The following is a 21,824-nucleotide window of genomic DNA, read 5'->3' as shown; positions in this document are numbered from 1 at the left end:
TCCCACTGAGATGTGATTACATGCAAAGTTTCCATTATATAGTGCTAATTTTACTGCAGCAGCTTAAAATAATTTTTTGAAGGGGTTACAAAGGATACTTTTGTTACAAGGTCGGGCAGGTGAATTCAGCATGGAGATCAATGGTATAAGGTCTAATTGGAAGCCAATAACACTTGGTTTACCCCAGGAACTCAATACTAAGTCCAACATTGTTCAACATCTTTATTAACACACTGGATGATGAGGTAGAATATACTTTCAGCAAGTTTGCCAAAGACACACAACAGGGAGGAGTGGTTGGTATGCTAGAAGTAAAGCTGCTGGCCAGAGGGACCTTGGCAATCTGGAGAACTGGGGTGAAAGAAACATCAAGTTCAATGAGGGGAATTGCAAAGCCTGTCCTTGGTGGGGGGACAAGCACCAGCATGTGTAGGGAACTGGGTGACTGGAAAGCAGCTACGCAGTAAGGGCCCTGTGGGTCCTGGTGGTCTATCAGGACTGTGGCCCTCCACCTGAACACCCCTCTGTGCCAAGCCTTGGCTGGTGGCATGCTGCAGTCCCACACAGCAGCTGTGCCATGACTGTGGGTGCCACTGAAGATTTCCAGCCTTCCCCTGCTTTCCCTGGCTGCCTCCATCAGCACCTTTTGCTTGCTCAAGTTATGGTACTTTTGGGGGTGGAACAGATTGGGTAGGGAGTCTAGAACTGTGAAGGAGCTGAGGAAGAGAGGGAGAGGGAAGGGCAGTCCTTGAGGCTGGCTGACCCACAGGGCTGCTTCTGCTGTCACTTTTCATCCTTCAAGGACACAATTTGTGAGGCTTTTGACTCTCCTCTCCCATCTTTTTCTGTGTCTTTCTTTGCTTTTCCATTTGTAGTGCCAAGAAATCTCTGGACGTGCCTTTAGGCAGGACATGGATTGCATGCTCAGGACAGCCAGGAGCTGAGCACCTCTGCTGCAGCAGCCACCACCAGGCAGCTGCAGTGGGCAGAGCTCACTGGAGCTGAGCAATGTCAGAAGTGCAGCCCTTGTTGACAGATGCTTCCACACCTTCTGCTTCCACTGCATGCTGCAGTGATCTGCCGTGACAGCTGTGGCTGCTCTGCAGGCAGCCTCTCCACACTGTCCTGGACACTGTAAGGACAGTCAGCAGCTGCACAGAGGCTGTGGTCAAGCTGAGCTCCTCCTGGAAAAATGCTGTGTCCAGGGAGCAGAGCCCTGCAGCAGCACTGCACCTTGTGCCAAAGGCCCTGCACTGAGCCACCACTGGCAGAAGGGGCACTCGGGGAGATGCCAAACAGCTCCATGGTATCCCAGTGTCTCTGTCCAGCAGACCACAGGGCAGAGTACAGCAGATGAACCTGACAGCTGCTATGCCCTGAAGTGCTGAGAGGAATTTGAATAAGCATCCAGAAGCTTTTGGATAGCATTTGCTTTTCAAAACCAAAGCACAAGCTACAGCAGATAATTCTTTCCAGCCTCCTCCCCTCTCTCTCATCCACCAGGGCAGAGCTGTCTAAGTGTCTCAAGCATCTGCTGGGCCACCTGTCCTGATTCCTGTGAAGCAGGGTCCCCTGGACAGAGCCCATGTTGACAGCCCTGTCCTTGCTGGACTCTCTTGCTGGTGTCTTTGCAACCACGCAGCTCTTGTCATCCTCCAGTCACAGCCCTCCAAGCCTCTCTCAGACACTTTTCTAGAATAGCAGCTGAGCTATCAAATTATCTGGCTTAGTATCACTACCTTGTCTTCTCCTGGTCTCCCTGCAAGTTTCACAAACATTTTTCTTTTTTTTCTTTTAAATTAATAGCTCTTCCCTTTTCCTCAATCTGAGTTACAAGAACTAATGAACTGGCATAAAATAGTCCAAATATTCATCATTTGCACCAGGGTCATTCCAGGAATGCAATCAGAGGAAAGTGTTTTAAGAATTTGTCAGTCCTTGTGAAGCCATACTTGCATGATATACACCCACACATGCATGCTTTGACTGTAGATTAAAAAAGGAGAAAGTGAGAGTGCTTCTCACATTGCTGCAGTCACTGAATTAGACACTTGCAAAAACAGAAATCAGTGCTGTCACTATAGGCTGAAGGAGAAGTATGAGAGAAAATCTGAGACTGGCTATGGCTACTAGTTCCTTTACTTGTAGGTGTTGTATGTACTGGCTGCGGATAGAGTAGTAGAAATATTAGAATTGTTAGGGTTGGAAAGGATCTGTAAGATCACCAAGTCCAAACATCAACCCAGATCCACCATCAGGTTCACCACTAAGCCATTTCCCCAAGCGCCACATCCACACATTTTTTAAACTCTTCCAGGGAGGGCGACTCCACAGTTTTCATTGGCAGACTGTTCCAGTGTTTTACCATGCTTTCCTTTTTTTTTTTCCCCTAATACCTTATCTAAACCTCTCCTGTACAACTTAAGCTCATTCTCTCTTGTCCTGTCACTGATTACCTGGCAGAAGAGACCAATCCCCACCTCTCTATAGCTTCATTTGGCAGAGTCAAAGTAGAGAACAATGAGTTTTTCCGAGCCTCCTTTTTTCCAGGCTAAACACCCCCAGCTCTCTCAACTGCTCCTCATCAGACTCACAGCATTGGCCTCAGTCAGATCCCTCTGCAGACCCTTCCTGCCCTGCAGCAGATCTATAACCCACCAGCTTGGTGTCACCTGTGAACTGACTGAGGATGCACTTGATTCCCTCATCCAGATCACTGGTAAAGATATTAAACAGGACTGGTCCCAGTGCTGATCTCTGGGGAACAGCACTGGTGGCTGATCACCAGCTGGATGTAACTCCCCTCATCATGAACAGTGCACCTACCCAAGCCATCAGCTGCCAGTTTCTCCAGGATAATGCTGTGGGAGATAGTGTCAAAGGCTTTAGCAGAGTCCATGCAGACCACAGGCTTTCCCTGAACCTACCTGAAGCAGGTCACCCTGTCACAGGAGCTCAGGTTAGTCAGTCAGGACCTGCCTTTCACAAGCCCCTGCTGGCTGGGGCTGAGCCCTGGCTGTCCTGCACACACCATGTCATGGCACTCAGGATGAGCTGCTCTGTCACTTTCCCTGGTAGCGAGGTCTGCCTCCGGCTGGATGCTCCTTCCAAACCTCCTTGTAGATGGGTGTCACTTCTGGTCGCCTGGGACCTCCCTGGCTAACTAGAATTTGTGGTAAATGACAGAAAGTACCTTGGTTAAGCTATTTCACTAACTCCCTCAGGTGGATCCCATCTGGCCCCATGGACTTATGCAGGTCTTAGTGGCATAACAAGTCACTGACAGTTCCCTCCCAGATTATGGGGATTTATTCTGCTCCCTGTCTCTGTTTTCCAGATTCAGGAATCTGAATACCTTGAGGACAACTGGTCTTGCTATTAAAGACTGAGGCAAAGAAGGCATTAAGTACCTCATTCTTCTTATTTTTTTTCACTGTTTCCCCCACAAACAACTAAGGATGGAGATTCTCCTTGTCTCTCTTTTTGTTGCTGATGCATTGCTCAGTTGCTCAGAGAACCTGTGGATGCCCCTGGAAGTGTTCAAGGCCAGGTTTGATGGGGGATTGATCTAATGAATGCCAATCCATTCCAAGGCTGTTGGAAAGAGATGATCCCCAAGGTCCCTTTCAAAACAAATCTTTCTATGGTTCTATGACTGCCTGCCATCCCAAGCAGAACTTCATTCCAATTCCCCTCCTCTCTGATGTCCACTCCTTCTTCCTGGCAGCGAGAGGATCGAGGATCCACAGCTTCTTGAGATGTGGATGGCAGATGAGGTTGTCCAAGGGTGATACAGTTCTACCAGTCGGTCTCCTCAGAGTTCCCAATGTGATGAATAAATCCTTCAGAGCAAGTTTAACTCTGCTCCCGCTCCTGCTCCTGTCTCTGCTCCCATCCCTGATCCCGATCCCACTCCTGCTCTTGTCTCTGCTCCTGCCCCATCCCCAGTCCCCGCTCCTGTCCCTGCTGCCATCCCCAATCCCATTCCTGCTCCTGCAGGAGGGAGGGGGATGCTGCCCATGGCTCCGGCACCACTCTGGGATCCCAGGCGGGGCAGGTGGTTTCACAGGGATAAAAATTCCCGGGGACATCCCCCTGAGAAAGTTCTACAGCTGTTAGGGTTGTATGTTTTTATAAATGTTCCCGGTTGTCCGTAATGTTAATTGTTAATGTTAAGTTCTTGGCCTCACCCTGTTTTCAGCCCCCAGTTGTATTATCCCATACCCCTTTCCCCTCTCATCGGGTTAATGCCCTCGCTGCCTCCCTAAAATGGCGCCTGTGACAGAGGAGGAGGAATGACATCAGTGGAGTACATGCAAATGAGAGGCGCAGAGAATGATGGGACACCATTCACAGATGAAACTCCTAAGATAACGAGCTCAAATAACACCTAAGATTGAAAATAGTGTTCCCCAGTCTGGAAAATAATAAAAAGGCAAAGCCACCATCCAGAGCTGCTCTGTCCTGTTGCCATGACCTACAGCACGCTACCACCAGGACCTCCTCTTAAGACAGGGAGGCACAGTAGTTTTTCTAGAAACCCATGAGTACAAAAGATGTGCCTCTGCCTGTGAAGACAGAGGTGCACTCATTCTCCTCGTCCATGTTGTTCTTCAGGAGCTGCAGTGGTGTGCTGGCTTCCCCACACATAGCTGATCTCTAATATAAAAGAGCTGGTCTCCTGGCCTATTTATTTTGCCTGACACTTCTCAGCATTTCTCCTTCTTCTTCCAGCTGTGCCACCAGGCAGAAGAAACTGCCCACATGGTCATGTCTCACACAACTGCTTTCTCTGCTGCCCTCTAAGAGCAGTGTCAGGCTCTGGTACTTCCTGCAGCATGGAACCTGGACAGCTCCATGTTTCTGTGGGAGCTCCATCTGGGCCATCCCATCTTTTTTGGTGCACAAAGAGGATGTGTCTTTTGGCTGAGTGGAAACAAAGCTTCTTCAGTGAGGCTGATGGCCACCAGCTGAGCTAAGTGTTTGGGCTGGCAGTCCTCAGCACCCACTCTGTGCATCCTTCCTTGCGAGCTGCTGCACCATGCTCTGGTTGCTTGCACTCCCTGAGGGTGTGGAGGTCACTGTCACTCTTAATACCACAACTCTGAGTCAGAGCTGCCTGTGAGTCAGGGCTCCAGGGGCTGCTCAGGGCAGAGGGGGCTGGCATACCTCTCTCTGCTCTGGATTTGAGGTCTTGCCAGCTTAAGAAAGCTTCTCTTGCTCCTTTGGCCCAACCCTTGCCTCCGGAGCACATCTGTCCATGCAGTTTGCCTTGAAGTCTTCAAAGATGTTAACATTGGTGGGAGCAAGGACATTGCAAGCGGAGTATAAACACTTAAAAGAGAAAGGCGGACATGTACAGGTAAATTCATGAAAGGTAGGTGGGACTAAAGTTATTGGTTGATTTACCACACCAGCAAGCCAACCAACCAGTCTTTGACAGTCACAAACAGGCACAATTCAGTGGGGATAACGTACCATATACTCTGGTATGGTTACCAGAGGTGGCTGGGATTTGTGGTATGAGCACCTTCCCCACCTGGGGGAGAACAGGGAAGCTCATAGAAGGGATTACAGAAGGCTAGTTGCATACCACAAATCAATAATTTCCTTTAAAATCCTTTTTTTTTTTTTTTTTAATTAAAAAAAAAAAAAAGCCTACTTGTTACAACTGGAAATTTCAGTCAGACATGAAAAACGATAATTGCACTCATACAGAATTACAGCAAGAGACATGTTGCTGTGAAATTGCTGTTAATCAAGTACATATCACATGTAGTTACTATTTCCAGCCATGTTCAGGAGCTGTTGCTTGGTGGGGACTAGCTATTCCACATGCCAGCACATTCTGTAATCATTCTGCTACCTGATTTGGAACTTGCCATTCTGTTGTTTTGCCTTAAGTATAGAATACAAGGGCTGAGAGGGGTGATTTAACAGCTTACCCAGCTGCACCTCTGCAGGGCTAAGGAGGTGGAATTGCACTCCAGCATCACTGTCCTTTTCAGCAGTTCCTTTGGCAGTCCCAAGGAAACCAGCCTTCCTGGCAGCATTTGTCTTTCTTTTCAGTGTCGGGTTCATTTCTGCAGTTTGTCCACAAACCAGACTGGAAATCTCAGCTGAAGCAGGCAGTGAATCAAGGATGGCTGTTCTACAGTTCTCAGAGGGAGTGGAGTATCCAAGGAACTAGACTATGTAAACCTCTAGTGTGGGAACTGTTGCTCTAAATTAATTTCAGTGCCATGAGTCTGACAAAATGTTTGCTTTTCTAATGCACACATATATGATCTCTTGGTACCTAATTAACAGATCTAATTAACTGTACATTAAAAAGAAGAGTTAACAGAATCATTTAGGGTGGAAAAGACCTCTAATAACAATTATCAAGTCCAACCTTTGACTGATCATCACCCTGTCAACTAGACCGTGGCACTGACTGCCCCATCCTGTCTTTATGTGCTATTACATGTCTGTTACAAGTTGACAAAAATAAGATCTGGTCTAAACACCAAGCATATCCCTCTTTCCTATTCATTCCTTCCTTTGTGCAGTAAAAGTCAGCATTCATATGTTCTATTTCTGAGTAATATTCAGTAATATCTCCAAGCTTTTGCTTCGCTATGGAATATTTAAATGTTTTTACATAGGTGGTGCCAGGCATAGATTTTTTTTTCCTCTTGATTGTTGCAGCCTTTAACCCATCACATCTTTTATGTCTCCATAACCACTGCACTACAGCTAATAGAGCTGCCTTGCAGTTACTATATGAACAGAGCATGTGTACCACCTTAAAACACAGAAATTAAACTGTAAAAGGCAGATAGCTATTTTAAGCTTTGAAAGCTAAAGCTAGCCTGCTTAATTCAAGATCAAAATTATACTAGTTAAAGGAAGAATTTTACTAATGTGAAGATCTTAAATTATTTCTAGTCTTGTTTGAAAAACAACAGTGTAAAAATTATACCAAAGACAGGGCTCTGTATAAATTCTTGGGATCTCTTGTAACTCATTTTGCTGTAAGCAGAGATCCTACTTTTTTAAAGATGAGAAATACACTACAAAGTGGTTGGAAATACAGCATTCAGTGGCAGAACATAAAATACTTCCTTACAGTAGGCCACAACCCTGAAGTACTTGGTAGAGTAGATGGGGAAGAGGACCTTTTTAGTGACTTGGGTTTTTTTCCCTGGTAAACTCAGTATGGCTTATCCACCTTTGTCCTTTTAACTGAGCTGTTGACTTTGGGCATGATTTAAAGTGCAAAGTAAACCCTTGCACCCTGAATGTCTTCAGCAGCAGGAATGTTGTTCAGATGGATACTAACTGCTCACTCCCCAGGGTCCAGCAACTGTGGAAGAACAACTGGAAGTAAAGCTGGTGGCATTTTTATACCATGCAGGTGTCCTAGAAATCTCACACTTTGAGGAATTGTTTGATTTATTGCTCTTTACTTGCCCAAGTGTGCCATGTGTAATCAGCATCCTCAGACTATTCAGGTTCTATGGAAGTTTTGGAATGTGTGCAAAAACAACTGAAGAGCCAGGCAGAAAGGCTGAGTGCATTGAAATCTCAGAATCTATCACCAATCTATGGTAGAGAAGCACATTATAGATGTACATGGCCCTGAGTTAAAAATGCAAATTTTTCACCTGGGGCTTAGTGGCTCTCTTTACTTATTTAAACTTTTTATCTATTTATTTAATTCTTAACACCCAAGAAATGCTCCAGCCTAATTTTCAAAATCTGCTTTTATAATCTAGACAGGAATGTTCTTTCTGTACCTGGGCAGCCTATAAGTATGTGTTTCTGTGTAGCTCTGATGTGAGAGCAGCACAGAAAGATCTTTACTTAACACACATTCTTTGCTTTGAAAGGAAGCCCTCATTTCACACAGGAAATAGTGGCACAGATTATTTCCTAAGTCCTAGCAGTCATTTATTAGTTATTAACACTGCTAGTTTCAAATATTTTTCAAAATATTTTTATTCATATTTTTATTTATTCAAAATACATTTATTAATATTTGTTTCAGAATAAAATACTTCTTGGGAAATGAATGATACTGGTAGCCAGTGTGGGACACCAGTGCCAGTGGATGTTGTTGGAATAGATGCAAAACTCCCTTCTGATAATAAGATAGCTTTTTCTTTTTTTTTTTTTTTTTTTTTTTTTTTTTTTGGTTGGCTTTTTTTCCCAAAGGCTGCTTTCATTTTTACTTTTTAATTTTATTTTTTTTTATACACGGTACAGAATTAGGTAAAATAATCTCTGTTGATTTAACTTCAAAGTGCAGTCCTCCTCTTCACAGTGAAAATGAAAATTTGCTGATGACAGGTTTGCTGCCAGCATCAAGCTGTGAAGTCTGCTCCAGTCCAGGGAGGGAGGGGATTCCATCCAGAGGAACCTGGACAGGCTTGACAGCTGGACCTGTGTGAATCCATGAAGTTCAACAGGGCCAAGGGCAAGGCCCTGCACCTGGGTCAGGGCAATCCCAAACACAAGCAGAGGCTGAGTGGGACTCGAGGACCTTTATGGACAAGAAACTCAGCATGGCCCAACAACATGCAGTTGCAGCCCAGAAAACCAGCTACATCCTGAGCTGATCAAAGGCAGCACAGCCAGCAGCCCAGCAGGGAGGTGGTTCTGCTCCACTACTCCCATGAGACAATGAGCACTCTGCCTGGAGTGCTGTGCCCATCTCTGGGCCCATTCTCATGAACTGAAGCAAGTTCCGAGCAGGGCCACAGAGATCATCAGAGAAATGGAGCACCTCTGCTGTGAGGACATGCTGAGAGAGTTGGGACTGTTGAGCCTAGAGAACAGAAGGCTCTGGGTAGACTTTATAGCACCTTCCAGTACCTGAAGAGAGTCTACAAGAGAGCTGGTAGAGGAACTTTTGAACAGGGCATGCAGTGACACGACAGAGGGGAGTGGCTTTAAACTGAAGAAAGGCAGATTTAGGTTAGGCATTAGGAAGAAATTCTTTATGTAAGGGTGAAACACTTGAATAGGTTGCCTAGAGAAGTAGTGGATGCCCTGTCCCTGCAAGTGCTCCAGGCCAAGTTGGATGGAACTCTGAACAATGCTGTCTAGTGAAAGGTGTCCTTGCCCATGGCAGGGTGGTTGGAACTAGACAATCTTCAATGTCCAGGGCAGAAATCTGTTCCCTTTTGTCTTAGTTTGATTTAGGTTTGCCAATTTTAATATTTCAATTTCTCTTTGAGATAGGATTTAGGACCAAAAACAAGGCAGTCCTAAAACTTAAAAGGGTATAAAGAAAAAATTTATTAGTAACACAGAGAAAATAAGAAATTCAGAATAAGATTTTTAGATCACTCCCTCCTCCCCCCACCACCCTCCACCTTCCATATTTCTTAACAACAATATAAAAAGAACACTTTAGTCAGTTTTCCAATTAAATAATCATCTCAGTTCACTCCAGAGAGAAAAGTTCCTTCTTGTTTTAGCCATAAGGTGTGTCTTCACTTTCACAATTTGTATCCACCTGGGAAAATCTGCAAATCATGGAACTCCTCCCATCCTCAGAGTCTTTCTAGAACTGTGCTATGGGTCATGTAAAAAAAACCTCATGGGGTATTACCTTTAAGAGCAACCTGTTCAAAGACAAAAATTCTCTTCATGTCTTTTTCCATCAAATGTCTCTGTTCATCTTTCCAGTTTCCAGAACAGAGACCCCCATCCCCTTGGGGCAAAGGATCTTTTTCCCCAAACACTTCAACCCCCCAAGCTTTCTCCACACTTTAAAGGAATTTCAGGGTAGTCCAGTCCACCCTATAGCTTACAAAAAGGATTTTCAGCTGAACTATTAATGGTGTGTCTTCAATCTCTTCCCATCTGGAAACTTGGCTCTTACTCCACTGACTTTAGTATACTTTCTGCTTTATTTTTCTCATTCAAGCGAGGTCAGGAGAGCTGCAGTCTTATCTGAGCATTAGAAGGGTTAAAATTGCACACAGAAGATGAAGGGAGCTGTGCCAGGATTTTCCAGGCCACTCAGGCTGCGTGGGGGAGACTCGGCTGGACTGTGCTCCAGCTGCATTTCTCCACAGCTGTGTGGGCAGCTGGGGGGAACTAGGATCTTAGCAAGGTTTCCCTTTCCCCGGCCATCAGGGCTCCTAGTTGGAAGGGGGGTGCCCGCTGGCTTCCACCCCTGCCCAGCTACATGGGGAGGGGCCGGGCCGGGCCAGCCTCACTTCTCTGGAGGCCGGAAGACAAAACAGAATGTTTCACTTTATTGATGTGGCTCATGAAAGTGGAGTGACTTTTTAACTGGTTACCCAGGCTTTCAGTCATCAATTCAGCCCACTGATTGGTCCCAGGAACTCAGAGAGGAAGTTTTCATAGAGCAAAACACATGTGTGTGTCTCTGTGCTCTGTGCTTCTCCTTCTTTCATGCAAAACCAGTGCACATTTCCTTCCATGTGTGTCCTGCAGGAACTGTCCTGCACGGTAATCTTTGGTCAATAAATACTACTTTTCATTGTGCCATAAAACTTACCATGTAAAACATAGCTCAGTATCTCTTCCACAGTGCACGGCTGGAAGTTCCTCTCTCTTCCTTGATGGTTCTGAGCATACTGGGATTCTCTATAGCTAGTAAATCCATCAACAAAATTATAGTAAATGCAACTGTGATTACATCACAGAATGTGATTTTTCAAATCAAACTTAAACTTCAACATGCTACAGGTCCTACTTATTAGTCTGAAATGAGAGTGGTTTGAAAGAAACTAATTTCACATTACTCTTAAATCCATCTTTATGTACCTATTAAAAATCCCTGCAATGCTGATAGAAATAGTATTTCACATGTAAGTCACAGGCAATATCACAAGACTGTGCATATAGCAACAACCTAATGGGCATCAGTCTTACAACAGATTTAGTGATAATATGCACACGGCTCTCAACAACAGTGGTCTGTGGGTGGTCAATGTACCTGTTCGTAAAATAAGGCATTACTTGACCATTTTCATCACCAATCATACTGAAAGAGCAGCCAGGTCAAGAGCAGAGGTGCTCCTGCAGGCGCAGCAGCGATGAAAGCACTGCGGTTTGCAGACGCATTGCCAACGTCTGCCTGACGTCGCACACAAGCATGAAATCCTCTCTGGGGCAGACTGATCTAAGCAAGGTTTGTGGATCAATATGACTGATACTAACAGTATTTCAGTTCAGCTCTCTTTTGACAGTAGAAATAAATGCTTCTTCCTTTACAGTCAAGCCTATATTCTCATCTCAGTGCACAGGCGTTTACAAGCCTAATTTAAATCTGCTGAAGCAAGAGGAAATTGTTCCTTTTAATGTAATGTGTTTCAGGTCAGTCCAGGTATTTATTAAAAATGCTTACATTTCTAGGTATCAGCTTTTGTACTTCAGAATGAAAATACACCCCAGATTACTAGTGAACTCTTTTGCAAATATTTGTGTAATTTTTAAAATGTTGTTCGAAGCATGAAATGATGACTACACTGTGTTCAGACATGACACAACCCTCTCAATATTTTTGTGAAGTTCTTAGTGATTATCAGACAAGTTAAGTGACATTATTTGCTGGGTTTGAGTATTTCTAAATGCTGAATTCATCAAGCACAACAAAAATATAGTGAGTCGGAGTTTTTTGTCTTTTTCTTCTAGTATACAAGCTACAAATGTTGGGAAAAACTAAGAGCAATAAACATCAAAGTCTCAGTTCATCTGAATGCCAGGTTATATTGAAATTATATTGTAAACTGTATATTGAAGTGTTTAAGGACAGTCACCTTCTGGAAACTAAATTTCTGAATTTAATGCCCATCAGACAAGTAAAACATCACAGTAGATGTACGTACCTCTGAGCTTTCCAAGGGCAGGGCAGGAAACTTTTCACTGTATACTGTAAGTCCTAGGAGTTTAGCTGTGCCTTTCAGGGCCTGCTTACTTCACCAACATGATTTTTTTTTCCTTATACTGAATCTTTACTTGTATATAGCTTCCTGTTTAGCGTGCACTTTGTTTCATTTTTCTGAACAGGATTTCTTCATCTGGCATAGCTTAAAGCAGACCAGATTTAGACATTCAAATGAGTACTGCCTAAGCTCTTTGAGTGACACTTTCTTTTTAAAATAACTTACCCAGCTTTCACAATAACAGTAAATACATTTTTTGGTACTTTTTTCAGTCTAAAAGGTGGACCTTATATAAAATTCATTAAGAAAACAGTCAGGCCACTTTTTGGAATTACCCAAATATTTCTAAGAATGGAGATGCCTCCAATAAGAACATTTTGCTAACTTTAGGTGCTGTGGTAGTACCTGAATTATAATGTATGGCAATAGACAAAGCTTTCATTTTTCATTTTAAAATCACTAATTACTACTAATACATAGTTGCGCAATTGCTTCTTGTCTTCACTTACAAAAATCCAGATAATTTCCTATCATTTTGTTCTCCTTTTATCACTGTCTCTCTCCTTGCCAACACATCATGCTGGTGTCCATGAAGCAATCCCCTTTTGGAATGGCAGTGATCAGGGTGAGGAGGGCAGAGGTAAGATCAGCCCAGTACTGGGTATTTCAGGCTTACTTCTAAAATCACATTAATCTCCGGAGGTAGCCAAACCTTTGGTGAGCTCACTGGCTGCAGGAGTCTGAGGAACACACCCCGCTGACACCACTGACCTGCATCTTAGTTTATCACCATCTGCTTTGTGTGAGTTTCCAGCCTACCTTCTGTCGCCTCCTCCTCTTCAGCCTTCAGAGTAATGCTACCCGCAATACCCTTTCTGTCTTTCTTTCCCAATTAATTCTGGACCTTTTCTCACCATCCTCCACACCTCTACAAAACTCTCACTTGAGCCAACAGGACACAATCCTGCTATTTTATTCTGCTCTGTCCCTGACAGGGAGTCAGAACTGGCATCATTTTATTAAAACTACAGGAAGAGCTCCAGCTTAAAATAAGTGGTCACAGGATGCTCTTTGTGTTGCTTTAACCAAGCTCAGGCTTGCCTGAGCTTGCTGTGACAGTCTGGATTGCGGCATATAGCATATAGCAGGCTGGAGCAGAAAACACATGCCTTGGTGGTGTTAAATTATAAATAAACCAACAGCAGCAGCCACTTCTCCGAGCATAAAAACGAGAAGCTTCATTGTAACTCATTTAACTCCTCTTTTCAGCTGCAAACACTATTGCATTCCTGAAACCTGTCTTAATTTGGAGAGTGCAGCTCTTCAGCTGAGCTCAAACATGAGTCTGGCAACAGAGTCCACTGAGGCAGAGATCTCCAGAGCAGGCATAACATGCCTGCCTGCTTTAAGATTAATTTCCCCCAGCATTCACTGGAGTTCAGCACCATTGGCATTTGTGCCTCCAGCCTGAGACAAGGCCATACTACCAATGTGTGAAGTGCTTGGAAAATGGTTTGAAAAAGCAAAGGAGAAAAACCAGCATCCTACTTCTGTGCTGACATAAACCAATTTTAGCCTACCTGTTTTGGTGGCCCTGAAACACTGCACCCCACTGTCATGTTGCTGCTACTAGTGTGGATAACAGTAAGGAGCAGGGCAGATACAGGAAAATGTACAAAACCCTGAAATTAGGAGCTTCAAATTAGTAAGAGCAAAGCAAAAAAGCAGTGACAGAAAAGTGGTGATCCACAAGGTCCTGCACAGCAATCTTCCTTTCACTATCAAAACCACTGACTTGACACACTGAGGATGAAAAACACAAGAGAAGAGTTTTACCACTACTATCAAGTTTCCTTATACCTGTGTTTTGTGAGCGGCTACTCACAAGCACAGGTATTTATTTACTGACAGACACATAGCTTTTACTCTGCTGTGAGCAGGGTAGGTGGGTGTGCCATACTCAGACTCTACATGGCTGATACAAAGAACAAGCTTGAAACTCCCACATTTTGCAAACACGAGGATCTGTATGTCACAAACATTTCTTAATTTGTCCATTGGCAAACAAGGGCACAATTTGCAGCATGTTTCAGTTGTTGAAATTTTTATACATTTTCCAAGCACATCATATTGGATCCAGGCTCTGACTGTCTCGGCGAATGATAAAACAATGACTCTCATGTATTGCAGTGAGAAATGCATTTATTTCATACATGGGTTCATAATCAACTTTAAAAAGACAGCTAGCACTATCATATCTAACAAAACTTCTTTATCCCCTTAGAAGTACTGCTCTGTGTATTACTAGGTGCATGCTCCATCTGAAGGAGTCAATTTTCTTCCAGGCTCAGGGTGATTATTATCTGAGCAGTAACTACAATTACTGATGATGTGAAGGAGAGCTGTGCACGTAGCATTCATCAGTGAAGACTAGCTATCCCTTCCTGGCATACCTCTTCCTCTCTCTATTCCCTGATGCTGTATTCGCCAGTTTTCTGGAAACTGTGAAGCAGGAAATTAGCTCTGCTTCACAAACTCTGGCAGCTCCATTCCTGTGCACAGGGTAAGCACTCCTGCCTTCTCCAGGGCAAAGGCTGGGTAAGCAGCATCAGTGAATTTGTGCCTGATGGCAAACAGCACCAGTCCTCTCTCTGCATTGAAGAACAACAGCCTGCCACTACTGTAATCCAACAGGATGCCAATCCTGGCCAGGTGCTCTGTCACATGGACATCACTCATCACACCAGTGTGAAGAAATCTGTAAAGAAAGCTGCAGGAAAATAGAAACCAGAATACAATGAGCTTCCCCACAACAATTTACCAGAAATAACCTGCAGCTTAATTCCAATCTATTAACAGGTGGCTGCACACAGCAGCCTATCACGTGGCTGCAGCATTTTGCTCGGTATGTAGGCAAAGCAAATGTGGCATCACTTCAAGCCTTGCCTGGCATCCTGACAAGCCTTTTCAATTGGCATATTTGGACTCATAGAAAAAAATGCCTCTTGGATGTTTCATTTAACTAGTAATGTTCATACAGCTATACAATTCTACACTGAAAAAAGCACACTTGCTTAGATCAAGAGCACCTTTACAAATAGCAGGATGGTGCCTTATAAGTCTCCAAGCAGCCTGGCACTGGCCTGCCACCACAGGCTATCCCAGTGCCCTGCAGTCCTGCCACAGTGGCAGGTGAGTGTCTATTGCTGTAAAGCACAAGGCCAGAGAAAACATTCCCTATCAAGTCTTGATATCTCCTGCAAATGGAAGTAGGTTCTAGAAAGGCTTCATTTATGGAGATAAGTACCCTGGTTGGGATTTTGTGAAGCAAATCAGGATATGAGCAGCAACAAACTAACCTTTAAGTTTCATTCACTGTCTGGATGAAGGGTGCTAAAATCATCCATTTGACTTTAGTTTTCCTTTTTAATATGCTTTATAAGATCTTTTAAACTATGGAGAGGTCTAAAGATCTTATGTAGAGGACCTTTTCTTATTATTCAAATTTACAAAAAGGAAGCAGAAAAATTCTTTCTGCTTTCATGATTCTTGTGGCTAACCAGCTTTATTTTCATGAAGGACAAGTAACTCCCCAAGCCAGCACACTGAATCCTCTTTACCTGGTTTGTGTAGGACAGCACCTCATGCACCATGAGGTATCACTCAATCCCAGGACATTGCTCTGTGTTATTGCCTCATAGCAAATCCCAATCCTGTAGCTTCTGCAGGCAGAGACAATAATTTCCCAGTAATGACATCCTTGAGCAGGCAGCAGTTCACCCAGGACTGAAGGAAATCTGTTTGTGGAAGATGCAATACAGTAAAGAAAATGTGGTGGTAGACAAACTATATTGTGATATTTCTTTCAGTCAAATCATGAAGCATTACGTAAAATTATTCTGTTGTTCTAACTGCAGGATTTTATCAAAGATTTAATTGAGAGTCTTTTCATCTTTGCACTGAGATGGACTTATCTAAAAGATCTCAAATTTAGAAGGCTTGTTCAAGCTAGAAAATCTGATGGTTTTATGTAGACACAGTCACAAACACCTTGTGTACATTCAGAGGTAACAGCAACAAAAAGTGCTTAAACCAGGAAATCCTCATCACCTTTTAAAAAGCCCTACCAGTATGGCACAAGTTATACAAGTGGACCTGTGCTTGTCCTAGGACTGATATCACGTCAACCCCATTGCAGTGTTCTCAATGGATAGAGCTAGCCTGGTACAATCATGTTAACATATCCCAGGAGCACCTCCTAGCTCTCCAAAGCCACAAATACTTTGGAAAACATTACCAATAATGTCCTCAGGAGAGAAGCAAACTATGGAATGTGGATTACTTCTATCCACAATATATTAAAAACGAAACCCACAAAGCTGACCTCCTCAGGGCAGCAAAAAATTGCTTTGAAACTCTGATGGATTAAGTGGTGACCATAGGCTGAAACCAAGCAAACAACCCAAGCAGATACCACTGCCTTTGACTTCCTGGCCATTCCTTAGTGCGACACTGAGCTCTTACCCAGTAACTATATCAATCCCAACACTGACCTTACTGAGATGTTACAGTGTTTCAAAGGGGGTTCAGTTGCATGAAGCCCAGAGGCTGCATGATCAAAATGATTCAGTTCTACAAAATTAGTGTCAAGTGAAAGATGTCAATTGGCAAAATATTGAAGTGCGGGATCCATCCTGAGCCCCATAGGATGGTTTTGCTCATCATACTGCTACTCACCCAGTGAGTTTGGTTTTTTCAGGAAGGTGGATCACTGTTGCATTGGAAGAGATTTGCAATGCAGGATGCGCTGTCTCACTCAGCAAGCGAAATCGAGTTCCTGGTACAATTCATGAGAAAGAAACACCAGATCTGAGAGGCTGGATACATTAACATGTATGATGAACCACAGATGAACCAGATGAACCACAAAATGTTAAGCAACAACTACAGCCATCTTAGCTGGACAGCACTGTGTCTGCTGGCAGGCAGAAGTGGCAAAAAATTGGACGCAAATGCAAGGAGTCTTCCAAGCTGAGACAGCAGTCTTATATTCAGAAATGCAGATAGGTGATAGAGAGGTCTTGAAGAGTATGCAAGAAGTTTGGACAATTTTCAATCAATTGCTTTTTTCAAAATAGCAAATTTGAATTTTGAGGCTAATTTGGAAGAACTATACATAACACTATTTATCTGGAAATCTTAAAGTTTGAATCATCCATTACAACTACTTTGCATGCTTCCTCATCACTCAAACTCCATTAGGTTTTAATTGAGAGAGGTTCTCTCTAAGGTCATGACAACTTTTTCTGATTGTGCTCTGTCAGATTCAAGCAAAGTGAGATCCCTGAAGAATACTTAGTCACTTCATCTCTCTGACACAATTCAACATGTTTGCTTCTGAGGTCACACCAGTTATACACAGGACAGAAATATACGAACTTCAAGTGAAGTAGTTCTGATTATTCTAATTTTAAGGAAAAAAATAGATATAAATTTGAGTTAACAAGATAAAAACTTCACTAACTTGGTCACAACCATGTTGGGAACTTCAGGTATAATTTCCAAAGAAAAATGTTTGGCTACCTTGCCCTTCCACCACATTGTTTTGACATCAGAAAATGATGATGATCTACCTTTAGTTGAGATGAGAGCTGCTTCACTTTGTTCACTTGTCCCAAATGGGTTGACAGCCCTCAAATAGAAGAAATAGTTCACATTGGGCTCCAGGGATACTTTCAATTCAGGTTTTCTTATACCAGCGAAAGATCTGCAAATGTTGAAGATACATTAAAATGTATGCAGGTATCCAAACCAGGCAAGACTATTTTATGTCAACAGCTAAGTTCCCTAGCCATAGTGTTTACTGCTAAAAAAACAAACACCGTACAGAAACTCCAAATGACAAAGGCAAACATTGTTTTCACAAACAACTGGGTTATGTAGGAGCTTCAGCTTTCACTTATCATCCCTTTGTCTGAAGAAGTTTGAGGCCTTTGCTCCTGCACCACCTAATCACCCAGTGCAGTCATTTGTAACGATCACTTTATGTTCATTTTGTGGCATAATTCATTACACAAAACTTAAGCAGCACAGAGTCAAATCTTGCTTCCTGTGAAAAGTCTGCTTTTTTGTTTTGTTTTTTTTTTTTTACAAAATGAGCAAGTTTCTGACGGAAAAAAACTACCTTTTGATTAATTAGTTACACAACACTGAATACTCTTGTGCTTTACTATCTGGACACATGCTACTAGTCCAAAAGAATTGATACCCTTATCTGCAGCAGCACAGAATCATACTTTTCATCATAGACTCATCATAGAATGGTGATTAACTTCTTATTAGGAAATCTCACTCACAAATCCTGCAACAGCTGAGCCTGGGCTCTGTCTTTGTTGCGGTACCATGCATTCTAACAGGGCAGAGTGCAGGAGGCAGAGCAGAGAAGCTGCTTTCACACAGTTCCTTGCTTTGACTATGCTCTCCAGTGCAGTGCTCAAAAACTCCCACATTCTCTACCCCTGGTGTCTTGACACACTGCTAGAAAGCAGGAGTCAGCACCCACTCAAATTGCTTCACAGGTGCTTTTAAGTACCAGTGAAAGCGTTTTGGGTGGATAGAAAAATGCCATTTTCTACATTGACAGCAGTATAAAAGATTGGCTTAACAAATTCTCTTGCACTGGATCTTGATTTTCCTCTTTTTTTTTTTTTCTTTGTTTTTTTCCTCTTATGATAACAGCAAAACCAGACAATATATGTGCTCTGCATTGTATGCCTGCAGGTAAAGACTGTTTAACTGTATAAAGTAGGCAATTTCCTCCCAGAAATGCTTTTAGGAATCTACAAGGCAGGTACTTAAATTCCAGAATGGGAGACCTGCCTTTGGAGAGTCAGCAAGACACTTTTCCCTTTCACCTCAGGTTTGAGAGTGGAGCCCACCATGATCTCTCTCCATGATGGCAAGCAATGCTTCTGTGAGAAGCCAGACTAAATGAATTACTTTTTCCAGCACAAACTGCTGTGACCCCAGAGGTGGTAAGGCGAGTCAGCATTCAGATCAGATCGTTTCTATTCATTAAGGGTGACTGTTCTTACACATATATCCCACCAGAGAGCAGTACAAACTGAAGAATAATCAGTGCTCATCCATGGGGATTTTTCACATGCCTGCTTCTGCTGCACTTATCACATCAATGTGAAATCTTATAGCTCTTAATACACAAGATTCCTGCTTACACCACACAGATCTCTTTCTAGAAGGATGGCATCTTCAGAAAAGACTGGTGCATCATCCTTATTAGTCTGTGACAGGTATTTTGCACTGACAGTTATCATTAAGAGCAATTGAGAGAATCGAGAAAATGCACTGGGTACTTCTGTGACCTGTTCCTTCAATTTAAAAGAATTTCAGAGGGTCTGGGACTCTGGCATGATCAGCACAAGACTATGCTACTTTCAGGAAATGTATTACATTAATACTGGAACTTATGCAGTAAAGACAAATGGCAGAAATTGTATGGTTTGTTTCACCCTCATGACTCACCAAGGCCCGGAACACAAGACCACTTCAGCAAGGCACTGACAGCACAGCAGGCTGAAAATTTGGGGCAAGAGATGTAATCTGATGAATTGACTGATGAGAACACAAGCTCTTTAGATATGAGTACAGGGGATGAGAAAAAAAATGATGGATTGAAGAAAGTGACAAGATGAGAACTAAGAAAGGAGACAAATACGAAAGAAGTGAAAGGAAGAACAGGGTAGAAGCAGAGGTAGGGGAAAAGAAGTAGGCACCTAAGCTTTGAAGAAATTTGCCCATGCTTCCTAGGCAAGACTTACCAATCTCCTTCTTAAAAGTAGCACACTGACATCTTTGATGTAAATCTGAAGCACAGACCACCAGAGAGGAGTTTTGAGCAAGGAGTTATAAGTGAGATGAAAAGAGGATATGCTAAGCTGCTCCTTGAAAGCTGTCTGCAGCACTGTGTAGATCAGTATGCCTTAAGCACAGTGATGGCCTGTACATGGCTCCTTCTTCTGTCTTCTGAAAAATGCCATGCAAGTCATTATCCTTCCAAAAAAATTAGGCCTTCTTTTTCACTATGTACTATTTATCAGATGATTAAATAAAAAAATACAAAATAATTCCTAAACTCAATTATACATTAGTTACATTGTGGTATAATGAGTAGACATGGAGTATTCATACTCTGGAATATGGAATCCAGAGATATTTCATAGATATTTAGAGAACATGTTGGGTGCAGACATTTGCAGATGAGGATCAGCGATCAGCATTCAGACTTAAGTCTCTTACAAATACAAAATTCTCCAAATCAGAAATTGCATGCATGTTTAAGTCAGAGGGCAACAGCATGCTGCTTCTCAGTCATAATAATGAGAAAGAAAATCTTGACTTCAAGCAGATCTGGTCTGTAAAAAAGTGATCAGATTTTTGAATAGCATTCTCTGCTTGATAATCTATTTCAGCCAGCTTTAAGCTGCCTAAGAATAAGAGCCCATCAGTTTTAGCTATGATTAAAGCTTAAAAACAGTTTTGATGCTGCCAACTAATGAAGCAGGATATGCTGACAAGAAGGAATTCCATTTGATATATTCTGAGCCAGATCCAATGGCAAAAGAAGCTGCATGCAAAGAAGAAATAGATCTTAACTATCTGTGCCTCTCCTCCCTAGAAGGTAGGGTGAAGGAAGAGAGTGAATACTGAAGGGTCTCCATCAAGAACAGTAGTTTATCATGCTTTAGATTTACTGTGCAAAAGCAAGGATGAGGAGAAAGTATGATCAGTGCTTAGCTTACAGCATACAGGTTATGTGTAGGAGAAGGCGAGGGAAAATGCATCCTGACTGTGTTGGTGGAAGGCTGTTTCATTTCTGATTTCTTGTAACAAGCACTGCAGATGGATCTTCCTCAAGCTCACCTTAAGCAGTGAACCGTAATTTTGAAAGAAAAAGAAATCCACCTACAACTTTTCTAATGTCAGATAGTTTCTACTTTATATACACCTGCCCACTTTAGAGATGATTTGAAATGTAATAATGTTGTTATCAAAGTGTGAGGCATCCTGGTCCTTAGATTAAATTTGCACTGTCCTCTCAATTTCTTGGTGTCATTGACACAAAAATTAGTGCATAGAAAGTCAAGAAGCATTGGAAGTAAATATTTTAAGTATCTCCTGTCAATCCATCTCATTGTAAGAGGAACCTGTAAGACTGAAAAGCCACTCTTCAAATATCAGGTACATGCTATATAAAGCAGAACAAAAACTACTTGCATGTTCCTTCACCTTCAACTTGCCAAGGAATATTATAGTAGCAGTTTTCTGCTAAATTTGTGATTTCTCTGGTTTTAGAGAAATCTGATGCTGTGCTTTCATGCCCATTTCTCTCATCAGCATCCTCATTTATTTAAAGGAAGCAGCATCTAGGGGATATTTTTTAATATCGCCTGAACCAAGCAAACTATAAGCCTTGCAGTGATTCACAACACCCTCTGTGCTATAATTGTCATTTCCACCCCCAAGATCCCACTGAAACAGTACCTCCAGAGCTGTACTGCTATCACTGATATGGAGTTAGGGTGAAAGTATGCAAGCTTCTCAAGATACATGTGGAAGCATACAGAAAGGGTGCACCACGAATGGAAAAAACCTCTTGAAGCTAAAAATAAAGAGTGAATAGCTCTGAGCTTGCTCCCAGCTGTGCTGCATGCCTCTCCTCTCCTCTCCTCTCCTCTCCTCTCCTCTCCTCTCCTCTCCTCTCCTCTCCTCTCCTCATCCTCTCCTCTCTCTCCTCTCCTCTCCTCTCCTCTCCTCTCCTCTCCTCTCCTCTCCCTCTCCTCTCCTCTCCTCTCCTCTCCTCTCCTCTCCTCTCCTCTCCTCTCCTCCTCCTCTCCT

At 42.9% G+C, this 21,824-nt stretch overlaps 1 protein-coding gene across 1 annotated transcript in view; it reads right to left on the bottom strand.

The window, feature by feature from the left end:
* Positions 1 to 14,091: 14,091 nt before the first annotated feature.
* Positions 14,092 to 21,824, bottom strand: part of CMYA5 (cardiomyopathy associated 5) — a 48,378-nt gene continuing 40,645 nt past the window's right edge. The window contains exons 10-13 of the mRNA XM_079330182.1: positions 17,543 to 17,676; positions 16,647 to 16,746; positions 15,530 to 15,706; positions 14,092 to 14,679 (exon numbers count right to left, since the gene is read on the bottom strand). Of these exons, the coding sequence (XP_079186308.1) occupies positions 14,427 to 14,679; positions 15,530 to 15,706; positions 16,647 to 16,746; positions 17,543 to 17,676 (664 nt within the window). The 3' untranslated portion in view covers positions 14,092 to 14,426. The remainder of the gene's footprint in view (positions 14,680 to 15,529; positions 15,707 to 16,646; positions 16,747 to 17,542; positions 17,677 to 21,824) is intronic.

The sequence above is a fragment of the Erithacus rubecula genome (genome assembly GCF_903797595.1).
Source record: "Erithacus rubecula genome assembly, chromosome: Z".
Lineage (NCBI taxonomy): Eukaryota > Metazoa > Chordata > Aves > Passeriformes > Muscicapidae > Erithacus > Erithacus rubecula.
Note: the sequence above shows the minus strand (reverse complement) of the source record. Positions and strands in the feature narration are given on the sequence as shown.